At 32.7% G+C, this 22,439-nt stretch overlaps 1 protein-coding gene across 5 annotated transcripts in view; it reads left to right on the top strand.

Moving 5' to 3' along the window:
* CADM2 (cell adhesion molecule 2) overlaps positions 1 to 22,439 on the top strand; it is a 1,133,262-nt gene that overhangs the window by 1,007,253 nt on the left and 103,570 nt on the right. For all 5 annotated transcript variants that reach the window (XM_037001690.2, XM_037001693.2, XM_037001691.2 and 2 more), the window contains one exon: positions 5,060 to 5,150. In XM_037001690.2, the coding sequence (XP_036857585.1) occupies positions 5,060 to 5,150 (91 nt within the window). The remainder of the gene's footprint in view (positions 1 to 5,059; positions 5,151 to 22,439) is intronic.

The raw sequence follows: 22,439 nt of genomic DNA, 5'->3' as shown, positions 1-22,439 counted from the left end.
AACCTTAGTGTCCATAAGTAGATGAATGGATAAAGAAGATGTGGTACATATACACAGTGGAATATTATTCAGCCACTAGAAGAAAACAAATCCTACCATTTGCGACAACATGGATGCAGTTGGAGGGTATTATCCTCAGTGAAATAAGCCAGGTGGAGAAAGACAAGTACCAAATGATTTCACTCTTATGTGGAGTATAAGAACAAAGAAAAACTGAAGGAACAAAACAGCAGCAGAATCACAGAACCAAGAATGGACTAACAGTTACCAAATTAAAATCACAATGAGGGGGACTGGGGAGGATGGGTGGGAAGGGAGGGATAAGGGCGGGGAAAAAGAAAGAGGTTATTACCATTAGCATATATAATGTGGGGGTGGGACATGGGGAGGGCTGTACAACACAGAGGAGACAAGTAGTGATTCTACAGCATCTTACTACGCTGATGGACAATGACTGTAATGGGGTATGCGGTGGGGACTTGATAATGGGGATAGTTTAGTAACCATAATGTTGTGCATGTAATTGTACTTTCATGATACCAAAATAAAAAAAGATAGCCCCCATAGCCTAGGGTAATCTAAGAAAGAACAGGAAGCACAAACTTACTGAGATGTGTGTAGTATCAGTGGGGAGAGATTCAAACTGCCTGTTGTTATTTATGATTACATAACTGGGGTGAGTCACTCCTCTGATCCTTAGTTTCATGTTCGGTACAATAGGTTCACAATAGAACCTATCTTTATGCTGTATGAAAGAGTTCAAAAAGCCCACATTGTTGTAGAGCATTTACAACATTGGATATTATTCACCAACTATTTGATCAATTGTATTATTAAAAGATAGTTGTAAAAATACATTTGATTTTTAACACACTAGTGATCCTAACCAGTAGTTGGAAAAAATTATTTTTAAAATATCCATTACTCATTCTATTATTCAACAAATATTAGACCAGTGAACAAGATAGAGATAATCTGTATTCTGAGAAAATTGCTTTCCTAATAATATGCCAAGCACTCAGTAACACCATTTTTGAAACTTAACACCCAAGCTTTAGGTGTTACAGTATGAATGTTACAATGTACAATGTTACAGTTACATTGACTCAATGGATAGAATGAGTAATAGTACTGTGCCTTTGGTGTTTTAGGAAGTACATAAATGTTAAATTAATTCCTTGCAATTCATCACAGTTAATGAATTTTGTGGACAAATGAAATTATCAAGCTAACATTTTCCCTTCAACCAAAGATCCACATAATGCCATGAGCTATGCAAATGACCACAGTTAAGTTATAAACCATCTTTTTTAACTTACTATATTATACAATATGGAATGATACAGTAAACTAATATTAGATGTTAGTTTGTGGTTGCTTCTCTTAGCAATTTGGCCATCCATCCTGACAGGCTAGATGTCACTTTTATATAACGAATTTCTATTGTATTTATTTGATTACAAAAGAGGTTAGGTTTATTTTTATTTTTGTTTTTTTATTGGTAAAACATTTGATCTAATGCTTCTTTTTCTTCATCTACAAAACCCTTATGATGGATAAATGTTAAATAACTTATATTAAGTACTTTTAAAAGCTTGTGCTTTTCGTAACTGTCTGTTAGGTGATTTAATTGCAGCTTCATCATAGATTTTTTTCTCTTTTCTAAAATATTTATTAAAGCAATAGAAAAATCCGTCCTACTGGATTGATATCTTTACTTTGATTCAAATCCTTATCAATCAAATAGAACAGGAGGTATCCTTACTTCCCAAATTCATAAAGCTTTTAAAATTTTGAATTAAAAAAGAATAATGTTTGGTTCACTAATCTATCTCTTGATTATTTGTGCTTCTTTCTAAAGGAGCCCCAGAATATGTCATATAAGTAAAAGACATAATGCTTTTTTTAAAATTTTTTTCATATTTTAGTAATTTGAAGATGTGGTCTAAAGAATACTACTTTTTAAATAAAGCCTTATATAGGAAAAATTATGCTTTTTAAATATCTACATATTTGCTTGTTGCTAATTGGTACTGAAAAATTATTTGTGGATGAATAATTACATCTCCATTTTTTTATATGCCTGTGTAAAACTTCCTCATTTGCTTGCATTTTGAGAGAAATAGCAAAAAGTTCTTTTATGCATCCAACATTTAAAGAATTCTTATAGCGTATTAGGCATTTTGTTAGGGTTTGACAACACACAGTTGAATAGGTTAAGGTCTTGGATCTTACATACTCAAAATGTAGTAAATGAAGGAGCCATAGTAAAAAAAATTACTAAACATAGTTTTATAATAACAGTTATGTTGTATTATGAAATAATTTAGGACTACTTATTTACTGTTCCCTGTCATTCATGTGTGTGTGTGTATAATTTATATACATTGTAAATATACACATTATATGAATTAAATAAATCATTATATATATCACAGTATACACTGATGTTTAGTAAGTACAGTGTTGTTAGAGTGGACTTACTTGAAGACATTTCAACCAGACATGGAAATTGTTAGTTGGCAAAACAAAAATGTCTGAGTTTAAGATATAGAACAAAACAAATATAAATTAATAGCTGTAATAATAGTGCATTTTTAGTAGCTCCTCCTTTTAACTATAATTTGTTGCCGCAATGTAATATGTTATTAACCTAAAAACTAAATATACACACCCACAAAGTATTGAAGAAAAAATGTCACTCTGTTTTATGAAGAAGTGCATCAGGAAGAAATATTGACTCATATTGCCCTTAGTCTGGAAGGAAAATAGATTATTTCCAGAGCAAGTGTTGAATTCCTTTAAGTAAACTTGGTTAAGAAAGTATTGTCAATCCTTTTGAAATGAAAAACTTCACCAATAAAATCTGCAAATAACTTAAGAAATATAGACAGGAAAAAAATGTTTTATAATTCTTAACAGGTAACTTAGCAAAGGCATGAAACTAAAAGTTTGGCTTATGCAGTAACCTTCTCATTCCTATTCATATGTAGGATAGTAAATAGACTAATAGCATAATACATGCATAAATTTAAGACTGTTTTTAAAATCATTATTCTATTATCTGTTGTGCACTGTGCCACTCCTGAAAAATTCTTCATTCATTTTGATATGTAACAAATAAATAATATAGAAAAATATGCTTACATGTGGGTTTCAATTATTAAACATTTTGAAAAAAAATCCTAGAAGATTATTAAAGTTAACTCAGTTTTTGAGATGACAACAATTTTTATTTTGTCTTTTTGCTAGCTAACAAATAATTAAGTATTGGCATCCTATAGCAATTTAAAGGTATTACTCACAGAAAGATGTCACAAAAATAATTTTACCCTAACAGTGCTTCATCAATACCATCATGGATAAAATGAAGTGATGGATGAAAATACAACAGAGATCTTTATTGTTAAGTAAAAACCTGTTAAAACTCAGATTACTTCTGTTATTAAAAAATTATTTGAGAAAAACCAAGTTTGGCATACTAGTCCCATTATGGAATATTTGATGTAAAAAAAACTGTTATTTTTTGTACATTACTCACATGGAATGTTTAAAGAGGAATGCTAACATTTCATGGAACTATAAACTACAATTTTGGCTGATTTTTAAAATAAATCTCTTCACAATTGAGTGCTTCCCCTGCCAGATGAGGAGAGAAAAGTAGTTTACTAATGTGATATTTACATTAAAAAACAAATAGCCATTTTCATAATCATAGAAAGTTATTATTTAATGCAGAAAATTTATATGAGAAAGAGAATCAGCAATAGACATTGAATTACATTAAATATGAGCTAAGAGTAAAAGTCCATATGAGGTTTGTGACATGAATATTTAAGATTAATTTTACATATAGCAGGCCCCAACAAAATTTCAATTAAGCATTTTTTTAAATCTTTCAGAATCAATGTATCAAATTAGTAAGTAAATGTATCAACATTTTTGGTGTTTTAGTGTGTGTTAATTCATATAGTAACTTATTAAGCACAAATTTTGTGTAAAGCCCTGTATAAGACACTCATGATACAACAGTAACTTTTTAAAAATTACACCAGGGTGCAAAAGAGAACAAGCAGCAGAGGTATCTGACCAAATTTGAGAGTAATTTGCCCTTAGCAAGTGATGTCTGAGTTATTATTTAAGAGTTAAGTATGCAAAGGATCCCGAAAATGGAACATTTCAATTTGCATAAAGACATGATATAGAGATAAGAGCAGCCACTTCCATGTTAACTAGAATTTCATGCTGTGTTGCTAACAGAATGCCAGGACTAGCAAAGTTTCATAAAGGACTGTGTGTGTTTACATTGTCTCTTTAGTTTATTTTCCATTTCTTCTATGAAATAAAATCTGTGTTGATTAAGGAATATTTCATGGCATAAAAGTTATAAATATAAATGTCTTAAAGTACTCTAATCCTCTGACAAAGAATAAAATTGTTTTATGGAAATAAATAATTTTATAGCAATTATGTTGTACCATATATAACAAAATGTTAACTTCTAGTAACATTCTAAATAACTATTTCAAACAATTTGCTAACTATACTGTAGAGCAAGCAGCATGTGCTAAGTGCTGCATTACTGCATTTTCAAAAAGATCCTGCATAATGCTGGTGAGACAGTAGTTGATCTCAAGTTCATTGTGAGTCTCTGGTATTCCTGTAACAATGAAAGTGTTGTTATTCAAATGTACATAAATGCATTCAGTCCATAATAATAGTATTCATAGGCATCTATAAATAGTTGAAAAAAACAATTGTATGAAATGCTTTATATTCATCTGAACCACTTTGTGCAATTCCATTTTTAAATTCAGATTTCAGAAATAATACAACAGGGGTGCTCATGAGATATTCAGAAATTTTTGTTAGCTTTTCATGGACAGGATGGTGCCTTCTTAAAATTGCATACTCTTTTTCACCAAATCAAAGACATCCCTTATAAATGTATACAATTGTAAGAAATAGCCTAAACATCTACTGTAATGTTCAATTATTAAATGTATAGTTTCATATGTGTTTAGTGACCTTTCTTAATATTCCTTTTCATTTTTTCTAGATACACCATCAGTTAAGATTATACCATCCACTCCTTTTCCACAAGAAGGACAGCCTTTAATTTTGACCTGTGAATCCAAAGGAAAACCACTGTAAGTGATATAATGAGCAGTAAAGTTTTTCAGTTTTTATCCTGCTTTGATTGCAGGTTTTAACTGCAGAAATCCACTGTTTTTGTCTTTTCTTTGTGGGCAAAGTGATCTCTAGAAAAGAAAAGCCCTAAACCATGTCTTCATTAAGTGTCTGTGGAAGGTCGGTCTTTTACTTTGTCATCTAGTGAGGTTTCTGGGAAGGTTTCCAGCTGTGATTTTTTTCCTTTTTCTTCCAGTAAGATATTTCAGCCTGAAAGGAGTGAAGGCATAATCAGTCACTGTTTACATCATCAGGTAGAAGTTACACATTGCTGAACTTAGTTCTCCTATGACAAATGGTGAAAATATTGAAGCATCCTCAAAATACACACAAATTTTAAAGTTAAATGGAGAATCATTTTCATAATAAGGGAATCAATACTGTATCCCACTTGAGACATAATTTGTGAATGTGATCAGGTTGGAGATAATATAAACAAAAAGGGTCACAAGCTTAACATTTTCTATTGTGATTTCCTTATCAGAATATATGAATTCTAGTATCACTACAGCTCTAAAATTGTACTTTTTGACATTCATGTTTATAAACAGCTACCTCATAGAAAATTGATTTTTTTATATAAAATTCAAGTATGGATTATCCATGTATGGGTTAGTCAAAGTCTATTTGAAAGCCATATGATCATTCTCATATAGTGACACTCTAGGTCTAGCTGAAAGTCATTCATTTGATTTTTAAAAGTCTTCCAACTGCTTTGCATTTCTCTTTAAATTTTAAAAGGAGGAATTTAATTGTTCTCTGTATATAACTCTATGGGATAGCTTCTGTGCAACTCAAGTTAAATTACTAAAAATGTGTTTCTAATAATATTTGTTATTTAAGTGTAGATTCCATGAGGAATTTTTCTAAAAGAATTTTAAGACAGAAGCCTGAAATTTCAAATTTCTCAATTATATGATATTATACTTTTTAACACACTAAGTGAATTAATACTTTCTTTTTCACAGTATTGACATTTTAAAACTATTCTCTCTGCCACTAATTATTTTCTGGAGTTACAAACACACTGATTTAAAGTGCATTTAATAAATTAATCCATTGTTTTTCTTCTTTCTTTCAAAAAACATTTAGGGTATTTTAGACCTTGAAAGGAACACACTCTTTCATAGAAGCTTTACTACATGTATCCTGTGCAATGCACTTTTATAGTTCTCACCTTTTGATAGACTTAAATTGGTTATTGAAAACATTTTTCAACCGCCGTAAGGTATCTAAATGTGACAGTGCATTTCAGCATTATAGCTTGAACAAGAGCTTCTTGCTACAATTTCAGTATTACAAGGAGGAAAAGAAGTGTAACAGACTCTAGTCAGCTTTAGACATACTTAATCTAATTTCTTTAGGCCTGTATCTGTGTATCTAACACAAGAACCTCTTTCCACTCCTGTTTCTTTTGCTTGTTTTTTATTTTCTAACCCTAACTGCTCCTCCTCTCTCTTTCTTTTCTGCTTCTTTTTTTGCTTCTGTTCCTCCTTATAATCTCAAAGGTCAGTATGTGGAGATATGAATGAACATGATCAGGATCAGGGCATAATAAAGGACTTTTGCTTTACTTTCATTTCATTCCATAGATGTGCCCCAAAGAACATATTTGGACATTTGGAATATGTGTATAACTTACACAATGAGAAGAAGATGGGAAATATAGTATATTAGAATGCTGGAAATAAATTCATTCCTGTACAAATAGCATTCAGTTGCCTGTCAGTAGTCTATTCTTTGATTCTATAACCACGCCCAGCAGTAGAAACAGCATTTTATTATTGTGAATAATTAGATTGTGAGGTCTATATAATTGGGTATTTAAGTAGTCCATTTCCCTCAGCTCAGATATGGTTGAGTAGATGTGCTTTATTGTGGGTCTGTCTTTTAGTTACCTAGAAATAAGCTTGGCTGTGTAATAATCCTCTGTACTACTGATGAATGAAAATACAATAGTCTCTTATTTATTTATTTTATGTAAGAGTACAAAGATTCCACAAGTTTAAGAAATAGAAAATGTCACCTTTCTCAGAAGAATACTGATTAATATCACTTGGCAAATAGGTAAAGGAAATTAGAAAATCTCCTTCTTCGACAGAAAAAAAAACTGAAGCTCAACAGTGTTCCCCAAATTGTCCTTATTCATCCAGATTTAAAATGGTTGAGTCAGGATTTAAACTCAGCTCCATCACTGCCCAAACTTATATTCTTTCAGCCGTTTTCTGTTACTTCAGTTGCTGAGTCTAAATTGTCCCTTATGTTGGCTTAAGTTAACTTCTGAAACACTAGGATGGGCCCTACAGTAATGTTCAGCACTGCAGCTGAACCCCTGGATGCTTGAAGGGGAAGAAGTGGCTAGTCTCAAGACGTATTTTACTATTCCCATCCTCTTTTATCAGACCTTCTTCAATGTTATGCCCTCTCTGGGCTCAGTAGCTTGCTAAAGACCTACTGCACTGACCATTTCTAGCATGAATTTATAGCCATACAAACAACGGCTAATCAATATAGTATCTTCTGGCAATTAGCTCATAAGCTCCATAAGGGTTAAAATGGTCATTATATTCCATCTTATCCTTGTAGGCCCCAATGTTAAAAGTTCTATATACTATGGTCCACATCTAAATGGGTATTAACTTATTCTTTTGTATTTTATTGTCATTCTCAACTTCCTCTTTACCATTTTCTTACCTTGTGGACTGTCTGGGCCTTAAAGTAAATAGCCAACTGTTTGATTCCTTACTGCCTTCAGCTCACTGCTTCTTTATGTTCTTCCTAATCATTTTAAAATCCACTCTTCTACATTTTTTAAGTTACAATCATTTCCAAAAAGTGAAAGCATTAACTTCTTCAAAGACAGTCTAATTTCTAGCTCCTCTTTAGTTTTTATTCTATCTCCAACAGGGCCAGATGAGGCAGACAGAACAAAAAAGCAAGGAAAGACTGAAAAGAAATCATAGGATTTTCCCAGAAGGGACTCTTACTGATTATAAAGAAAATAGTCTTATCAAAGCAAAGAAAACAGAAGGCAAATTGAAATGGATTAATCAGTGAGTTAGTAGGTGGTGGGGAAGTAAAGAAAATGGGAAGACCACCCATTTCAGGAAATCAATCATGGGAAGTGGAAAAGAAGTTTGTATCAAACAGAAGTTTTAAATTAAAAATAATACAGAGACACTCTATATTTTAAGATAAGATTAAAATAATAATAATCCTGTGAAGGGTGGGAATAAAAATGAAGTATGTGATATCACATATATCCAATGGCATGTTTGAATTTCCTGTTTTACCCTGGTAGTCACTAACAGAGTTCTGCTCCTATTTTGCAGCTATTACTTTGTAATAGTGAATACTTTGCACCTATTACACCTGATTCTCCATTTTGTTATTTTGGAACCACTGAGAAGCAACATTTTGGCTTAGCTTCTGATTTGCTCCTGAAACAGTTATTTCTACTATCTCTACTATTTGTCTGATCCACCTTTAATGAGCAGGTGACAATCAGAAATGGATAATGGGTATATGATTCCTTTTCATCATATAGCTGACTTAAATATCTTTAATCCGTGATTCAATCTTTTTTCTTTAAAAATGTTAGACCAATATATGATGTCCCAAACAATGATTATTAGGCATATTGATAATAGACAAAGTAACACCACTACCTTTTGTATAAATCCTAAAATGGTGGCATGGCTCAACTTGTGCTGAGACTCATGTTCTTAACCTGCCCTCCTTTATGTTAATGTTGTTGTCCTTGTTCTAAATGTGAGTGCCCCAGTGACTGTTTATGAACAATCATTTCTTATTTGCCTGCTTTAGACTGAAGCCTTTTGCTATTTTCCTGTGGAACAGCTGCATAACTTGGGCCAGGACCAAATCGTTCCACTTGACATTACCACAGAAGCATTCTATTCTTTCCTTAAAAAAGAGATTACTATACATGTCTGTCTATTGTTTTAATTTTAGTTTGAAGCAAGGACCAAGCTAATGCCAACAACTTTTCTTTCAAGTCCCCAGAGTTTTTGCAACCTTCTTCTTTCTTTGGCTGAATTCCCAGACAGCTTGCAGGCAGCAGCATTCTCCATTTATAGAATTAGAAGGAGAGAGAAAGCTGTTATGTTACATTAAAGTCATGACCTTAAAAGGTTTGGGGTTTCCCCTGTATACTATAACTAAAGAATCATCATTCATTTTAATCAAATGTTTAACACTTCTTAAATTTACCTCAGAAAAGCAATGGGATATTTTCAGTCAAATAAATATGTATTTGGCATTGGTTCTATAAATGAAAATAATTATAGGTATTGATAAATTTTTCTGTGTTTCCACAATGGTGTTTATATTGTACTTACTATTTTACCTTCTGGTAACCACAATTTTTTCTTAATGTTCTTGGCACAAATACAGTATATGTAATTGTATAGCACATAACAGTCCTATTCTATATAAGAAAAATGATTTCAATCTTTAGGAAGACAGATCACATACCACATAACAACTAGTAAGGTGACTTAGAGGAACAATTACACATCCTTTTTCAAAATGATCAAGAATTTAAAAGAAAATCTGATAAGAACATATTGATGCATTTTCCTATTACCATAATAGAGATTTAAAAAATGAGATGCAAATTAAGGCAAAACTTCTATATCAAGTCAGTTTTCTCAGCTTAATATGTACCTTTTTACAAATTACAGGTTATTTACTAATTGGAATACAATCCAATCACAGCCAGAAGAAATGACAAAGCAAACCAGGCATTAAAGAAGGCAAATTATCATTCAGAGTGAAATGTTTTAGGCCAAAACAGGAAATATAAATTTTCAAAAATATATTAATTTTCAAAAAAAGAATATTGATCAACAATAACATTCTCACATGATTTGTCCTAATGCATAATTGATACTAATTACATATATTTATTTCTCTCCAACTGCACTATAGAAAGCCATCTAATCATCAAGGTCTGTATATATGTTCACATTTAATGCCTGAGCTATAATGATCTGAGGCACAGAAAGTTGTGTGGTGCAGGTATATGGAGTGAGGAATATAGACCTGGGTTTGAATTATAAATCTGTGCCTGTCTTGGGCCTGGTCTTGAACAAGGCACTTAAACACACCAAGTATTTTTTTAATTAATAAACTTCATTTTTTAGGGCAGTTATATGTTCACAGTAAAATTGAATAGCAAATTCAATTCTCTTCCTAAAGAGTTCCCATAGAGCCCTATTCCCACATATGTACAACCTGCCCTATCGACATCCCATACAACAGTGACACATTTATTACAAATGATGAACCTACCCAGATCCATCATTTTCACCCCAAAATTCACAGTTTGCATTAGTGTTCACTCTTAAATACCAAGTATTTTTTATTGTCTAAAATTAAAATAAAATCTTGAAAATAAATTGTTTTAAAGATTAATGACAATATATCTGAAATTTCTGCCTTCAACTAATTTCATAATAAATAATAACATGAGGATGATGGTAAATTGTATTGTTAAAGAATTACAAACAGTGCCTCTCACCAAGTTTTATACTCAGAAGTCTTAATTATATATTTAGTACATATGCTGATATTGAGCTACTGTGGTAACCCTAGATACTGAGTTATTATGTCAAGTTTCTTTCATGGCTCTGAAATTCAAGGTTCCAGACAGAATGAACACATCCTAGGATTATGGTCTGTGACTTTCAAAAGCACATTAGAACAGCAAAGGAATAAAGTCTAAAGTTATGGATAAACTGATAGAACACCTTTGATGGTTTAGTTGAGCTTAAATAGTAACAGTTGTAGCTCTTAGGGGAAAATTCCCTAATGAAACTGAAATAAGTCAAGGGAAAGGGTAGGTTGGAAGAAACCATCTGTAATTGTTCACAGCCTGCTCGAATTCACTATCTAGGCCTGTCCCTGTCCAGCTCCTCCAGCCACTACTCATACTGTGCCCTCACCACATGCTCTCTACTTCTGCTTCTTCTGGGAGGAATTCCATGGGCTGGTCCTTGGTGACTGGCAGATGCCAGACCAATTACATACCAGGAACAGAGGGGAGGAGAGAATGGCCGTTTTCTCTCCACCCCTTGCCCCAGATTGACAGGAGGCTCTGAAGTGGTAAACACCTATTGATATGTAAATGAACTAAGGCAGATGGGAGATTCTGGAAATTCTGCCATTTACCCACAGAGGCAGAGGCATGAACCCCTGTCAGGGGAGTAAAATGTAATATATCTGGAAGTAGGAAACTAGAAAATCCTGGACCAGAGAAACAGCACCTTCATTTTGTTGAAGTAGAAAAAGTTTTAGAACAATTGGAAAGGACTAGAAGGGCTAGAGAATGAGTTCTGATTCCATCAATGTGGAAAGGCTACACTATAGAGCTATTCTGCTGTGGTGAGAGTAACCAGTTAGCCTGTTTTGACAGAAACCTAAAGCAAAAGATCTAGAAACCTTAAACAAATGAAACTATGTGAATGGCATGGCTCATGAGTGGTTGAGAATCCAGGGTTTTAAGACCATAGTTTTCTAAGTTCTTATTGTCTTAAACCACACAATTATCCTGTTACAAAAGATTTAGAAAGACTCTTATTATTATTTCTAGTTTGTAGGTAAGGAAAAAATGTCTTATAGCAGTTACATGACCTACCCAGTCACACAGCTGGTAAATTGTAGAATTCAAATTACAAACATGTTTTCAAAAATTTTAACAACACTGACAGTTATGTTTTCTTCTTTACTGATCATTTTCAGTTCTCCAGTCATTGATTTTTCACAATAACCTGGTAAAGTTGCAAGAATGATACTTCTTATTAACTGTTAGGTAAACCCATGTTTCAAATAGTTCTAAAAAGTTACCAGTTATATAAGCTAAAATTTATGTGAGCATATCTAAATATTAAATTAAAAGTTTCTATTTATATCTAAATAGTTCCTATGTAGATTTTATGATTAGATGCATAATGATTACTCTATTGTTACATATATTTATTTTTAAAAAACAGGTTATAGTATATCTTAATTTTATATATCTTTGAAAAGATTCAGGCTGCAGGTTACAACTACAAAGCAATACCAATTCATTGGAATACAATGGGAAAACTTTAGGGCAAATAGAATAAGCAGGAATTTAAAAGAAAGCACTCCTTAGAGACTCTCTTTCTTATTTAATAGTGCTTTTTATTGTAAAGCACAATTTGTCAACAGAACAATTGGCAGAATAAACATGATGAAGATCTCCTTATTATATATAGATATTCTCACAATAGCAATGCTTGGAGTTACAGGGCATTTAGATTGTATTTTTTTCTCTTGTGTTCTAATATCTAGAGAGATGTAAAACTGTCTCAATTAATTAATTAAAAGTTAAAGGCAATATACTGAGTTTCTTCTAAAATGTTTTTGAAGGTATAATATTGGGAAATTAGCTCTAAGTTTTCATAACTTTAAAAATTATGAAATGTACCCATGTGCTGTCCTTCATATATGAGTCTCTTTTCTGAGGCTCATATGGTCTTTTGCTTCTATCTCACGGCTTCAAAATTTAATCACATGTTGACTCTCTGGAAAACACAAGTGGTTATCTTGGAAATGAGACTGCATATATTTGGTTTTAATTTTGAAACAAGAATTTGACTCTAGGTAATCTCCATTGCTGTTATTTAGACTGGGCATCTGTGGTGCATTGGGCACTCAATCATTTTCAATTAAATGTTCCAAGTCTTGTGAAAGTCCCTTAAGAGCTTGCCAAACCACAATTATAGATCCATAGAGGAAATGTATGAACATTTCCAGGTAAGTACTTTTCTTGCAACAAAAAGCCAATTATTTTGAGATATTATGTAAATGTTCAGTGGAAAACTCTAACATAAAAATGTCTCAATATATTTAAGACATTGTTGTGGAATGATGCTGTCTTATATATTGACTAGTTTTTCAATGCATGCACTTTTGGGCTTGTGCGTTTAAAAATCCAGTTTTTTTATTTATTAATCATGTGATTACATATAAACAAGCATTCTATTCTTTAAAGATTTGTAAACACTTTATGTGTGTTTATATAAAAATAAAGTCATCAAAATGGTAATTGTAGGAAAATTGCAGAAACGAAATCACTCAACATTAAAACAAGCTAAAATACTATATCCCATTCTTGATTAAAGAAAATGTTAACCCATTGTTCCACAAGTGCTATTCAATAAGATTTGTTTTTCTCTTTGAAATTTTTTGCATAGTATGTGTCATAATGAGGTAGGACAGGGACGTGGGACAAGCATCATGATTAATTTCCTGCCTATGATGAAAACTGCCAAGATATGAACAGTTTAGTAGGAATAGGAGGGACTCCATCTTAAGGCTAAGATTCCATTTTTTTGAAAACCAGGGAGTTAGGAGGTAAGATTCCTAAGATTTTCTTTGGCAATCAGGCAGTAACCCACCTTAAGGCAGGGCAAGCAGTCTTAACTGATACCTTCCCAGTTCTTGGAGAGAAACCAGACCAATAAATTCCTTGTGTTAAGTTTATCTTACAGAATGATCTAGAGGATTGACTGTGGATGGTGACATAATGTCTCTTACCATAGACAGACATGAGACCACATGTCAAGCCTACATCAACCTTTGATTCACCCTGCCTCCCTTTGCCCCATTCTTGAAAGCCTTAAAAGACAGAATCCTAAGACCTTACATGCACCTCCTCTTTGAGGTCTCCCACACTCTTCTCTGAGTGTGTACTGTCTTATAGCAAATAAACTTTATTGTTGCATAAGCCTATCGCACTGGTCTCTGAACTCTTCTCCATGATAAAGACAAGAACTCACTGATTTCCACCTCTTATGGTCAGTGTCTTTTGTCACTTTGCTATTTCATCCAGCTTTCTGGTCTTAGCACAGTCCTTTTACTCTCCTGTTTTATTTTAGACCATTAGGGAAGTGGAGGTACTCAGAACATAATCTCACAACATCCAGAGCTCTACAGCTCCCCCAAATTCTGAAGTGGTAGGGGTTTAGTTTCCATGCAGTGCAGATTTAAGCAGACACTGGATGCCAGGTGACTGGCTTCAGGAGTTGGCAAGGGATCTGCCCTGTGCTGAGCAGGAGTTTAGTGACTTCCCTTTCCTCCCTCTGTACTTCCTTGCTCTCTGCTGCCTGCAAAGCAGCTGCCATTTCCTGCTACTCTCACTTTAATGAATTCCTACCTTATCTACACTCATCTGACCTGCTTGAGAATTCCTTCTTATTCAGAGTCAAGAACCCTCCCCCGTCCAGGTTGAGGTTTTTCCTAGAGCTTCACCTAGTGCACAGGGAGAGACCTCCTCAGACACAGCTGCCTGGCAACAATAATGTTAAAGCTAACATCTTTCTGGTGGTCACCAGTGAGTTTACTGAGAAGTAGATTATTCCATGCCTTTGTTAAATATTTTTACTATCACTTTTGCCTAATATAAGGAGGAAACAAAATTTGGAAAATAAAAGTAATTCAGAATCACTGTAGATATTTGTTATTATTACCACTGATGGTGAAACAGAAAATTCTTATCCTCAGCCATTCACTCAAACAGTCTAAAGAAATATTCTTGCATTACACCTTTTTACAATGTATGGTGTATATTGATTCATCTTTCCAGATATAACCTTAATCACACTGAAGCCCTTTTGCTTCAAAGTTTGAAAAAACATTTAAACAGCAAACGGCCCCAAACTGTAGAAAATATGAATATTTCAGAGATACCCTATACTATTAGAATTGGAAGACTAGTCAGTGATTGATGATGGCCTTAAAGCCCAGGTCTTACAAATTCAGAGTACCAGAAATATCTGGGATGCTCCAAGGACAGGAGAAGGGAGAAAGACAAACTAAAACGGGCAGGAGGAAAGAGCAGCAGTTACTACTGCAGCTTGTTTCAAGACATCCATGAAGTAGTGAGCTATGGTGGACTTAGCACAAGCACTCACAATTACAAGTACTGGGATGAACATAGTGAAATGACCATAAAAAAGTGACATTAAAAATATAATAGCTTTGCAGTGTAGAGACAAAATGATCCATAGGTCACAAGAAATCCACTGTGGGCCACAGTTGCACTGTTTTTCAAATTACTGGCTGTGGCTTATTAATGAACCATAAGATCAATCTAAAAATTATTTTAAAAGCCAGAAATAAAATAGATTATAATAAAATAGGAAGAGAAAATAAAGAGAAGGAAGGAAGAAAAAGAAAAGAGAATGTCACAGTACATTAGAAAGAACAAGCTCTAATTTTCTGGGTATGTGTGTGTGTACATTGTATAAAGTTGCAAAATACATTTTTACCATAGGTCACACCTCAAAATGTTTGCAAATTATTACTCTACACTAACTGTGGTGAAACAGGTCTTGGGAACATTCAGAGAAGGAACATAGTAAGTCCTAATCTTAGCTTTACTTCTTCTAAAACCAGCACCATAATGTATGTTCAAACTAAAGAGCTCTTAGCTTCAAAAAACCCATCAAATGCCATTAAGAATGTTCTGTTTAATAATGCAGAAAAGTTTGATCCTTTGAGAAGGATTTCTTCCAAATGATAAAAATATGCTTTCAAATTTTTAAGTCTTAAATTTTAATTATCTTCAGCATTTACTTACATGGAGCATTTAATTCCCCAGCTACCAGATAAATGATGTGCACTTTACTTTTACTTTTCCAAGACCATTGGTTTTAATATTAGAAAAAGAACAAGTCATGAAGCAGAAGTAGTTCTGTAATGGTGACACAGTGTTTAACATAGTATTTGATCTTATAAGGTTAATTAGTACTATTTTATAGTAGTGAAAGTAATGGATTGTAAAGTAACTCTTATATGGAAAATAGGACCCCATCATTGCAACATGCCCTTGAACTGAATGGTTTTCAGTCATCTGACTGATTAAGATGCTTATAGATATATTTTATATAGCATCAAATTGCCCTTAAAATATGTGTAGGGTGGTAAAGGGGCAGATTCAGAGAAACTCAGATTAATGAGTTCTTGATTTAAAAAACATGAAAATGTCACAAAGTCTAGATTAGTCAAAGTAGGTTTTCAGGAGCTATTAAGTTTCAGAAGTTGAAAAAATATTTTAAGAATGATCATTTTAAAAGATATCATAAAGACTTTAAGCTTAATGTACATACACAGAGGGACTTATTATTGCTTGGATGAAGAAATGGATGTTTACTCAAGATTTCTTGATCTTTTAACCAAGAATTAATATTCTGTGGTTACCCAAGAACAGAAATGTTAAGTACAGATAAGGCATGGGTAATTGTTTTGCTTTAGCACAAAGCCCTTGAGAGATTAGCTTAAGCATTTGTCTCAATCTTGAATATTTTTCCTTCAGTGGTAAAATCTGTCACTCTTTCAGGATCATAGCTATGTTATCTTTTCTGGGAATAATCTTTTATTTGTTGTGCCATAAATTGGCTGGAATTATGCAGTTTGTAGTATGACTGCAACCTTTCTCAAGTGTTAAAATAATCGTCAGTGAGTACTACCTTATCAGTAAAAAGCAGTCCAGGATTTCATAGGCACTCTCAAAAATGCCATTATTTTCAAGTTTTCTAAAGAGCACTTACCTCTTCCATATAGGTTATTTTCTGTTTCACCTACAAGCTTCTGCACTTGAAGACAAGTACCTTGAGAAATCAGAATCAAGTAGCATATGCTCAGATTAATCAGGATAGAAGTCCATTTCTTATTTGCTATTGAGGTTTTAAGTCTATGATGAAGTTAACATTGATGCTATTGTCCCAGCTAAATCTACCCTTTAATGTAATGAGACTTCTACTTGACACTGTACTAGCACAATAGTTGATTTCAGGAATCTACGTGAACAGATAAACTTAGAATCAGAGTTTCAATTTGCAATTTAATGGAGTAAGAAGGCTTGAATTTTCCACTGCAACCTAATTTCATTTATTATTGCATTAAACACCTTTGACTCTATCAGACCTAAGTACTGATGGTGATATTTGAGTTAGGGCCTTTTATTACTGAACCTTTCAACAGGAATCATTAGGATTCTAAAACTGCAAATAGAAAGAAAAAAAATAGAAGATTTATTGCTTTTCAAAGAATTCTGCACCTATGGGAATATCACATCTATTCTAAGCAAAGACTAGCCCATAAGAATTATAAAGATAAAACAAGAGATTGAAGAACACATCCAGAAACCACAAGAAGCAGAAACCAATGAGAACAAAAGCTAAGGAACCATTTTACTCTTTCTTTCTCTCACACACATAAAGACAAAGACATAGACATATTTATTAAGTGAACCAATACAAATAGCTACAAAAGGCCAGAAACACAATGGAAATCATATATTTATTTATTCCACATGGAAACCATTATTCCACAATGGAAATCGTATCTCATATATTCCATATAAGAGAAGTTAAGAATTTTCTTTATCTGGGTAATTTCGTTAAGCCTCTACTTCCTTCCTTCCTTTTTTCTCTTCATTTACTGTACTTTTCTAGCCCTAAGTATTTGAAATGTTAGGACAGAACCAATTTAACAAATGAAGATAATAGTTGTATCAAAGTACTAACTTGGCAAAAATATGTATTTTAAATGTGTAGATCTAATTATATATTCTAAATAATGTTTATGATGATATATGAGGCATATTTCAACAGATCAGAGAAACAAAAAATAATTAAATGCATGAAATACTCTAAGACATAGTAATGAAATTTACTTTATCTTAAATATTCTTCTCATTGCCCTTTCAAGTATCCTTGGATGATGACTTCAAGAACAGTTTTAAGTGAACAAACTTTTTGCCCTTTCATTTTTCCCTTACCTTGTTTTGTTCTGGTAAGATAAAGAGAAGATGAAAAGTTGTGCTCATCAGGCCTGAATTACCCAAATAAGCACAGTGGATGGAAAAGGAAAATATATATATATATTTAGATTGCATTGTAAGATTGGTTAAAGCAAGAAGTAAAGGAATGAAGGGACTGAAGAATAAAGGTAAATGGTGAGTTCATTAGTTAGGATTGGAAGTTTTGATGTATGAACAGCAGTGAATTGAAAACATAGGAGTTTTTGATAGGCAAAATTGAGATTTTCTGCTATTGTAGTAATGAGGCAATGATAATAACAAAGTTCATTGTGGCTGAAATGGGCTAAGAAAATAATTATTGGATATGAGGGGATCATGAAACTGAAGGTCAAGGTATTGGATGGATTATAAATGTAAATATTTAGGTCAGTAAATTTTTTAAGAGATTCTGTCTTGTTCCTATGACATTATTCCCTTTTGACTTATCCCTTTTGACCTCTAGAATTTTGTTATCTTTCTTCTTTCATCCCTTAAGTCATAATATTCCAAGACATTTGGTAATTTACTCTTTTATTTTCTTTTTTGAGCTTAGACACTTGCTTGGCCCTGATTTTTAATGTCTTATTTCTTTAGCATTGGATGAAGATGTATTTCTTGATTTCTTTCAACACTTGAACTCAGTATATCCCAAAGTGAAATAATCTTTTCTTTGTGCTATACCTCAGTTTGTGTTCATCTTAGTTATATTTTGTTTGTTCATCATTTGTTTGATTGGTTGTTTGGTTTTGCATTATTATTTTTTTCCTATTTAGCACTAAATTTTTCATATGATACACACTGGACATTACATAGAGTTTCTTCTCTTTCTTCATTAACACTGTACATTTTATGGCTCCAAAAAGTTGTGTTTACTTTCTCAAGAGCTCTTCTATTATCTTCTATTATTTTATGCTTTCCTTTGTTAATACTCCAACTTCATGTAGGAACTTGTTTTCTCTCTTCAGAACTCTGTGTATGATCTTTTTATTGACTTTCCTTTATCAGATATTTCACATTGGTATACATAAAGGAAACTCTGATCAAGAATATTAAGTTCTTAAGAGCCTTATTGGCAAAGTATTTTCATTTTTCATGAATTTTTGGCTTTTTTTAATCTGGCACTCAAGACCAAGTTTGAGTGCCAAGCTAAAAAATATACAGGTTTAAACGTGCATGTTTTGCACCCCCTCACACACATCTCTACCCCAAGCTTCCCCACTTCTTTGCTTTTCTTCATGCTCTTCTTCATGTCCAGCATGTTCCCTACCACATTGCATTCTCTCTTCCCATTAATGGCATCATCCATCTTCTGGTCTAATACTAAAGTAATACTTCTTTACATTCAGCTTTTTGTCCTATAAACTTTTTCTTGGACTAAGCTCCTTATGAGCCTATTTGGTCCTGTCCCTTCATGTCAACTTACATTTTGACTTTTGATTTTATTACTACCAACTAGTTATCAAGTGCTTTTAACTTTGGCCTTCCTTAATTTGTTATCTCAGCCAATAACAATATTAGCTCTTAACCTTACTCTCTTTTCCTGGTACTCACAATATATAAATTCATCTATTCGCCAACATGGTCTCTAGAGGGCAGGCATCCAACCCAGAATTTTGACTCCCAATGAGTTAACATCTTTATTTCTACCAGTAAAAATCCTACCATAATTAAAGACACTAATCAAGATATGTATCTTTCATAAAAGCTGTTGTCGTGTGCCTAATATAGATATGATTCTTCATGCTTTATAATTACTTATGATACCATGTCCTGCCTGTGCTTTGGTTGATGACATTTCTCATATAAACTACTAAAATACAATATCACAGATAGAAGACACTTATTTTATTTTCCTTATATCCCTCACAAAAAATTTCTGATTCAAAGATTTGCACAGATTTTTTATAGATAATTGTTAGATAATAACTGCATAAACTTAGTAAGGTACCTAATCAAGAATATATAGGCATACTTTTAACAGCAACAGGAAAATTCATTGATCTCTTATCTGTCTTAAGATGTAGTGCAAGAGTAGAACATTTTCTGGTAATTAAACCCATCAGGACTCATTGAAGACTATTTGACTATAAATATTTCTGAAATTTTGTTTTCCCTTAAGCAAAACCATATTTATTAAAACAAATATAAATATTTCATTCATTATGTTTTTAAATGGACTCAATTGTGATAAGTAAAACTTTGAAAGTTAACTTGGATAATAGTAAAAGTTATTTGATGTTTTAAGAATTGTTCCTATAAGAAGTATGAAATCAATATGAGGAATAAAAGGAAAACATTTCATTGTAATTAAGATGTACAACAATAAAGTCTGAGGAAAAATCACAGCTTGATATGCCCTCCAAGGGTCTACATCAATATTTTTATAATAATTAAGAGTATTACTTTGAATATATGTAGAATTTCATTTACAGACTAGGTTTAGAAACATCTCATTTGAACCTCAATAACAAAATAAACTTTGGTGTATCTTTAAATTTGAAATAACCGATGTAGTAAATAGCTTCACATAAAATCCCTTTCTATGTCTTTCTGTTTAGCAACTATGTCATTTTTTCCAGCAGAGACTCATTGCAAAATTATTTTTGAATTGGTTTCACAGCTTTAAGAAAGACTAGTCCTTGAACTTGCTTTGTATTTATTTTTAAACTAAAGAAAGGAGCAAGCAACCCCAGCATCATATTTTTCTCCTTTTTTGCTTCTTCTTCCTCACTTGGTTGGTACAGTGTTTGAGTGTGATTTACAGATACAGTCGCACACTACCCAGCAGAGAGCTGCTTAGGCTAGATTCTTCTCTCAGAATCTTCCTCGGAACCCAATAAGTTAATTGTTTTCTACTTGAACCTAATTTCAAACCCTCTTGTTAATTAATTTGCATTTAACTTCTCTCCTTCCATTTCTCTAAAAATCTGATAGCATAAACACAGAATTTTATACATAGGCTTTTCAGTATAATTTATTGATTTAAAAGTTTTGCCAAAAGCATAGGAAGGGACCAAAATGTTTACATAACTCCTATTAGCTTCTTTCACTTTAGAGTGAAAATATCACAGGAAATAGAGGAGAATTAGCCATTAAAAACAAACTCCCTCACATTAAAATTTCTATCACATCTACTGCCACCTGTGGAATCTCTAAACTGAAATAAAAGCAGTAGTCATCTTTATGTGCCATATAATACATAAGGAATTGAGTTATTAAGTAAAAGTTCCTGCTTTGTCTTATATTAAAGGAAGTATAAGGTATATATTTGGAAATTGTTGGGTTGGTTTTTTGAGCTAGAAGATCTTTACCTGAATACTATTGCTGTGCCTATTTTTTCCTGTCATCTAGGAAAGGGAAGTTTAATTTTCATAAGATTAATTTTAGTATTAGAGCCCAGCTTGTACTGTGTTTATGAAGGAAGCAGACTAGAAGTCTGAGAGGGTTGTGGCAATCTCTCTCAACACTAATTTATAAACAAGGAGTTGTTAATAAAAATATCACAGGATCTCTTAGTAGATATGCACAAAGTAAAACACTGAATTAATAGAAGTTTTTAATAAAAATCTGTTAAGATAAAAACAACTTCACCAAGACTTTAGAATACAAGAGAATAAATACATGAGCATATTTGGTTTCTTCTTTCACTTTTTTTATTTGTTTGTTTTTTTCTGTCGCCCTAGGAAGAAATTGCTACAAAATGTCTTCAGGTGCATAAGAAAATAAAACATCTTTTTAGCCCTATAGATTTGGTAGACAGGAACATAAATCAGATTTCTTCTCATATGGGAGATTCCCAACTTCTAATTATTTGGGCTTTTAAAAGGGGAGCCCTCTGGGTTGACCATATTCATGTTCTCACTGTGGAGTTCTGCAGTGTGATCTCATGTCTGATGCTGTGTCACTGTCCTCTTATTCCTGGTGTCTCGCTCCTACTCTTTTTCAGGCTTATCACATGGAAACTGTCAACTGGAACTACTTTTTAAATGATCTCCTTTGGTCGCCTGAGCAGCAGGGAAGATTGTTATTCATTTGCAGCAAGAAACTCACTCATTTCTGGGTTCCAATTAGAGAAAGCCTAGGGGCCCGTTTCATTAAGATGAAACACAAATTGTATCAAGACCTGCTAAACCACTTAATATTTTTATGGCGGTATATAGAAGCTTGAACATTTTAAGTACTAATTGGAATATGTGTAGGCTATTTTTAATCAATGCATAAACTCTAACCTTCATTTCATTAAAATTGCATCTTATAGTGCTAACTTCTTTTTGCCACCTTGAAGATATACCATACAGAATAAGATAAAGAATCCTGAAATGTTCAGTGTCAGCAGTGACTTATAATCTCCTGTTAATCATTTTTGTAGGTGTTTTTTCATTATTATCCTAAAAGA

This window comes from Manis javanica, chromosome 3, assembly GCF_040802235.1.
Source record: "Manis javanica isolate MJ-LG chromosome 3, MJ_LKY, whole genome shotgun sequence".
NCBI classification, from domain to species: domain Eukaryota; kingdom Metazoa; phylum Chordata; class Mammalia; order Pholidota; family Manidae; genus Manis; species Manis javanica.
Note: the sequence above shows the minus strand (reverse complement) of the source record. Positions and strands in the feature narration are given on the sequence as shown.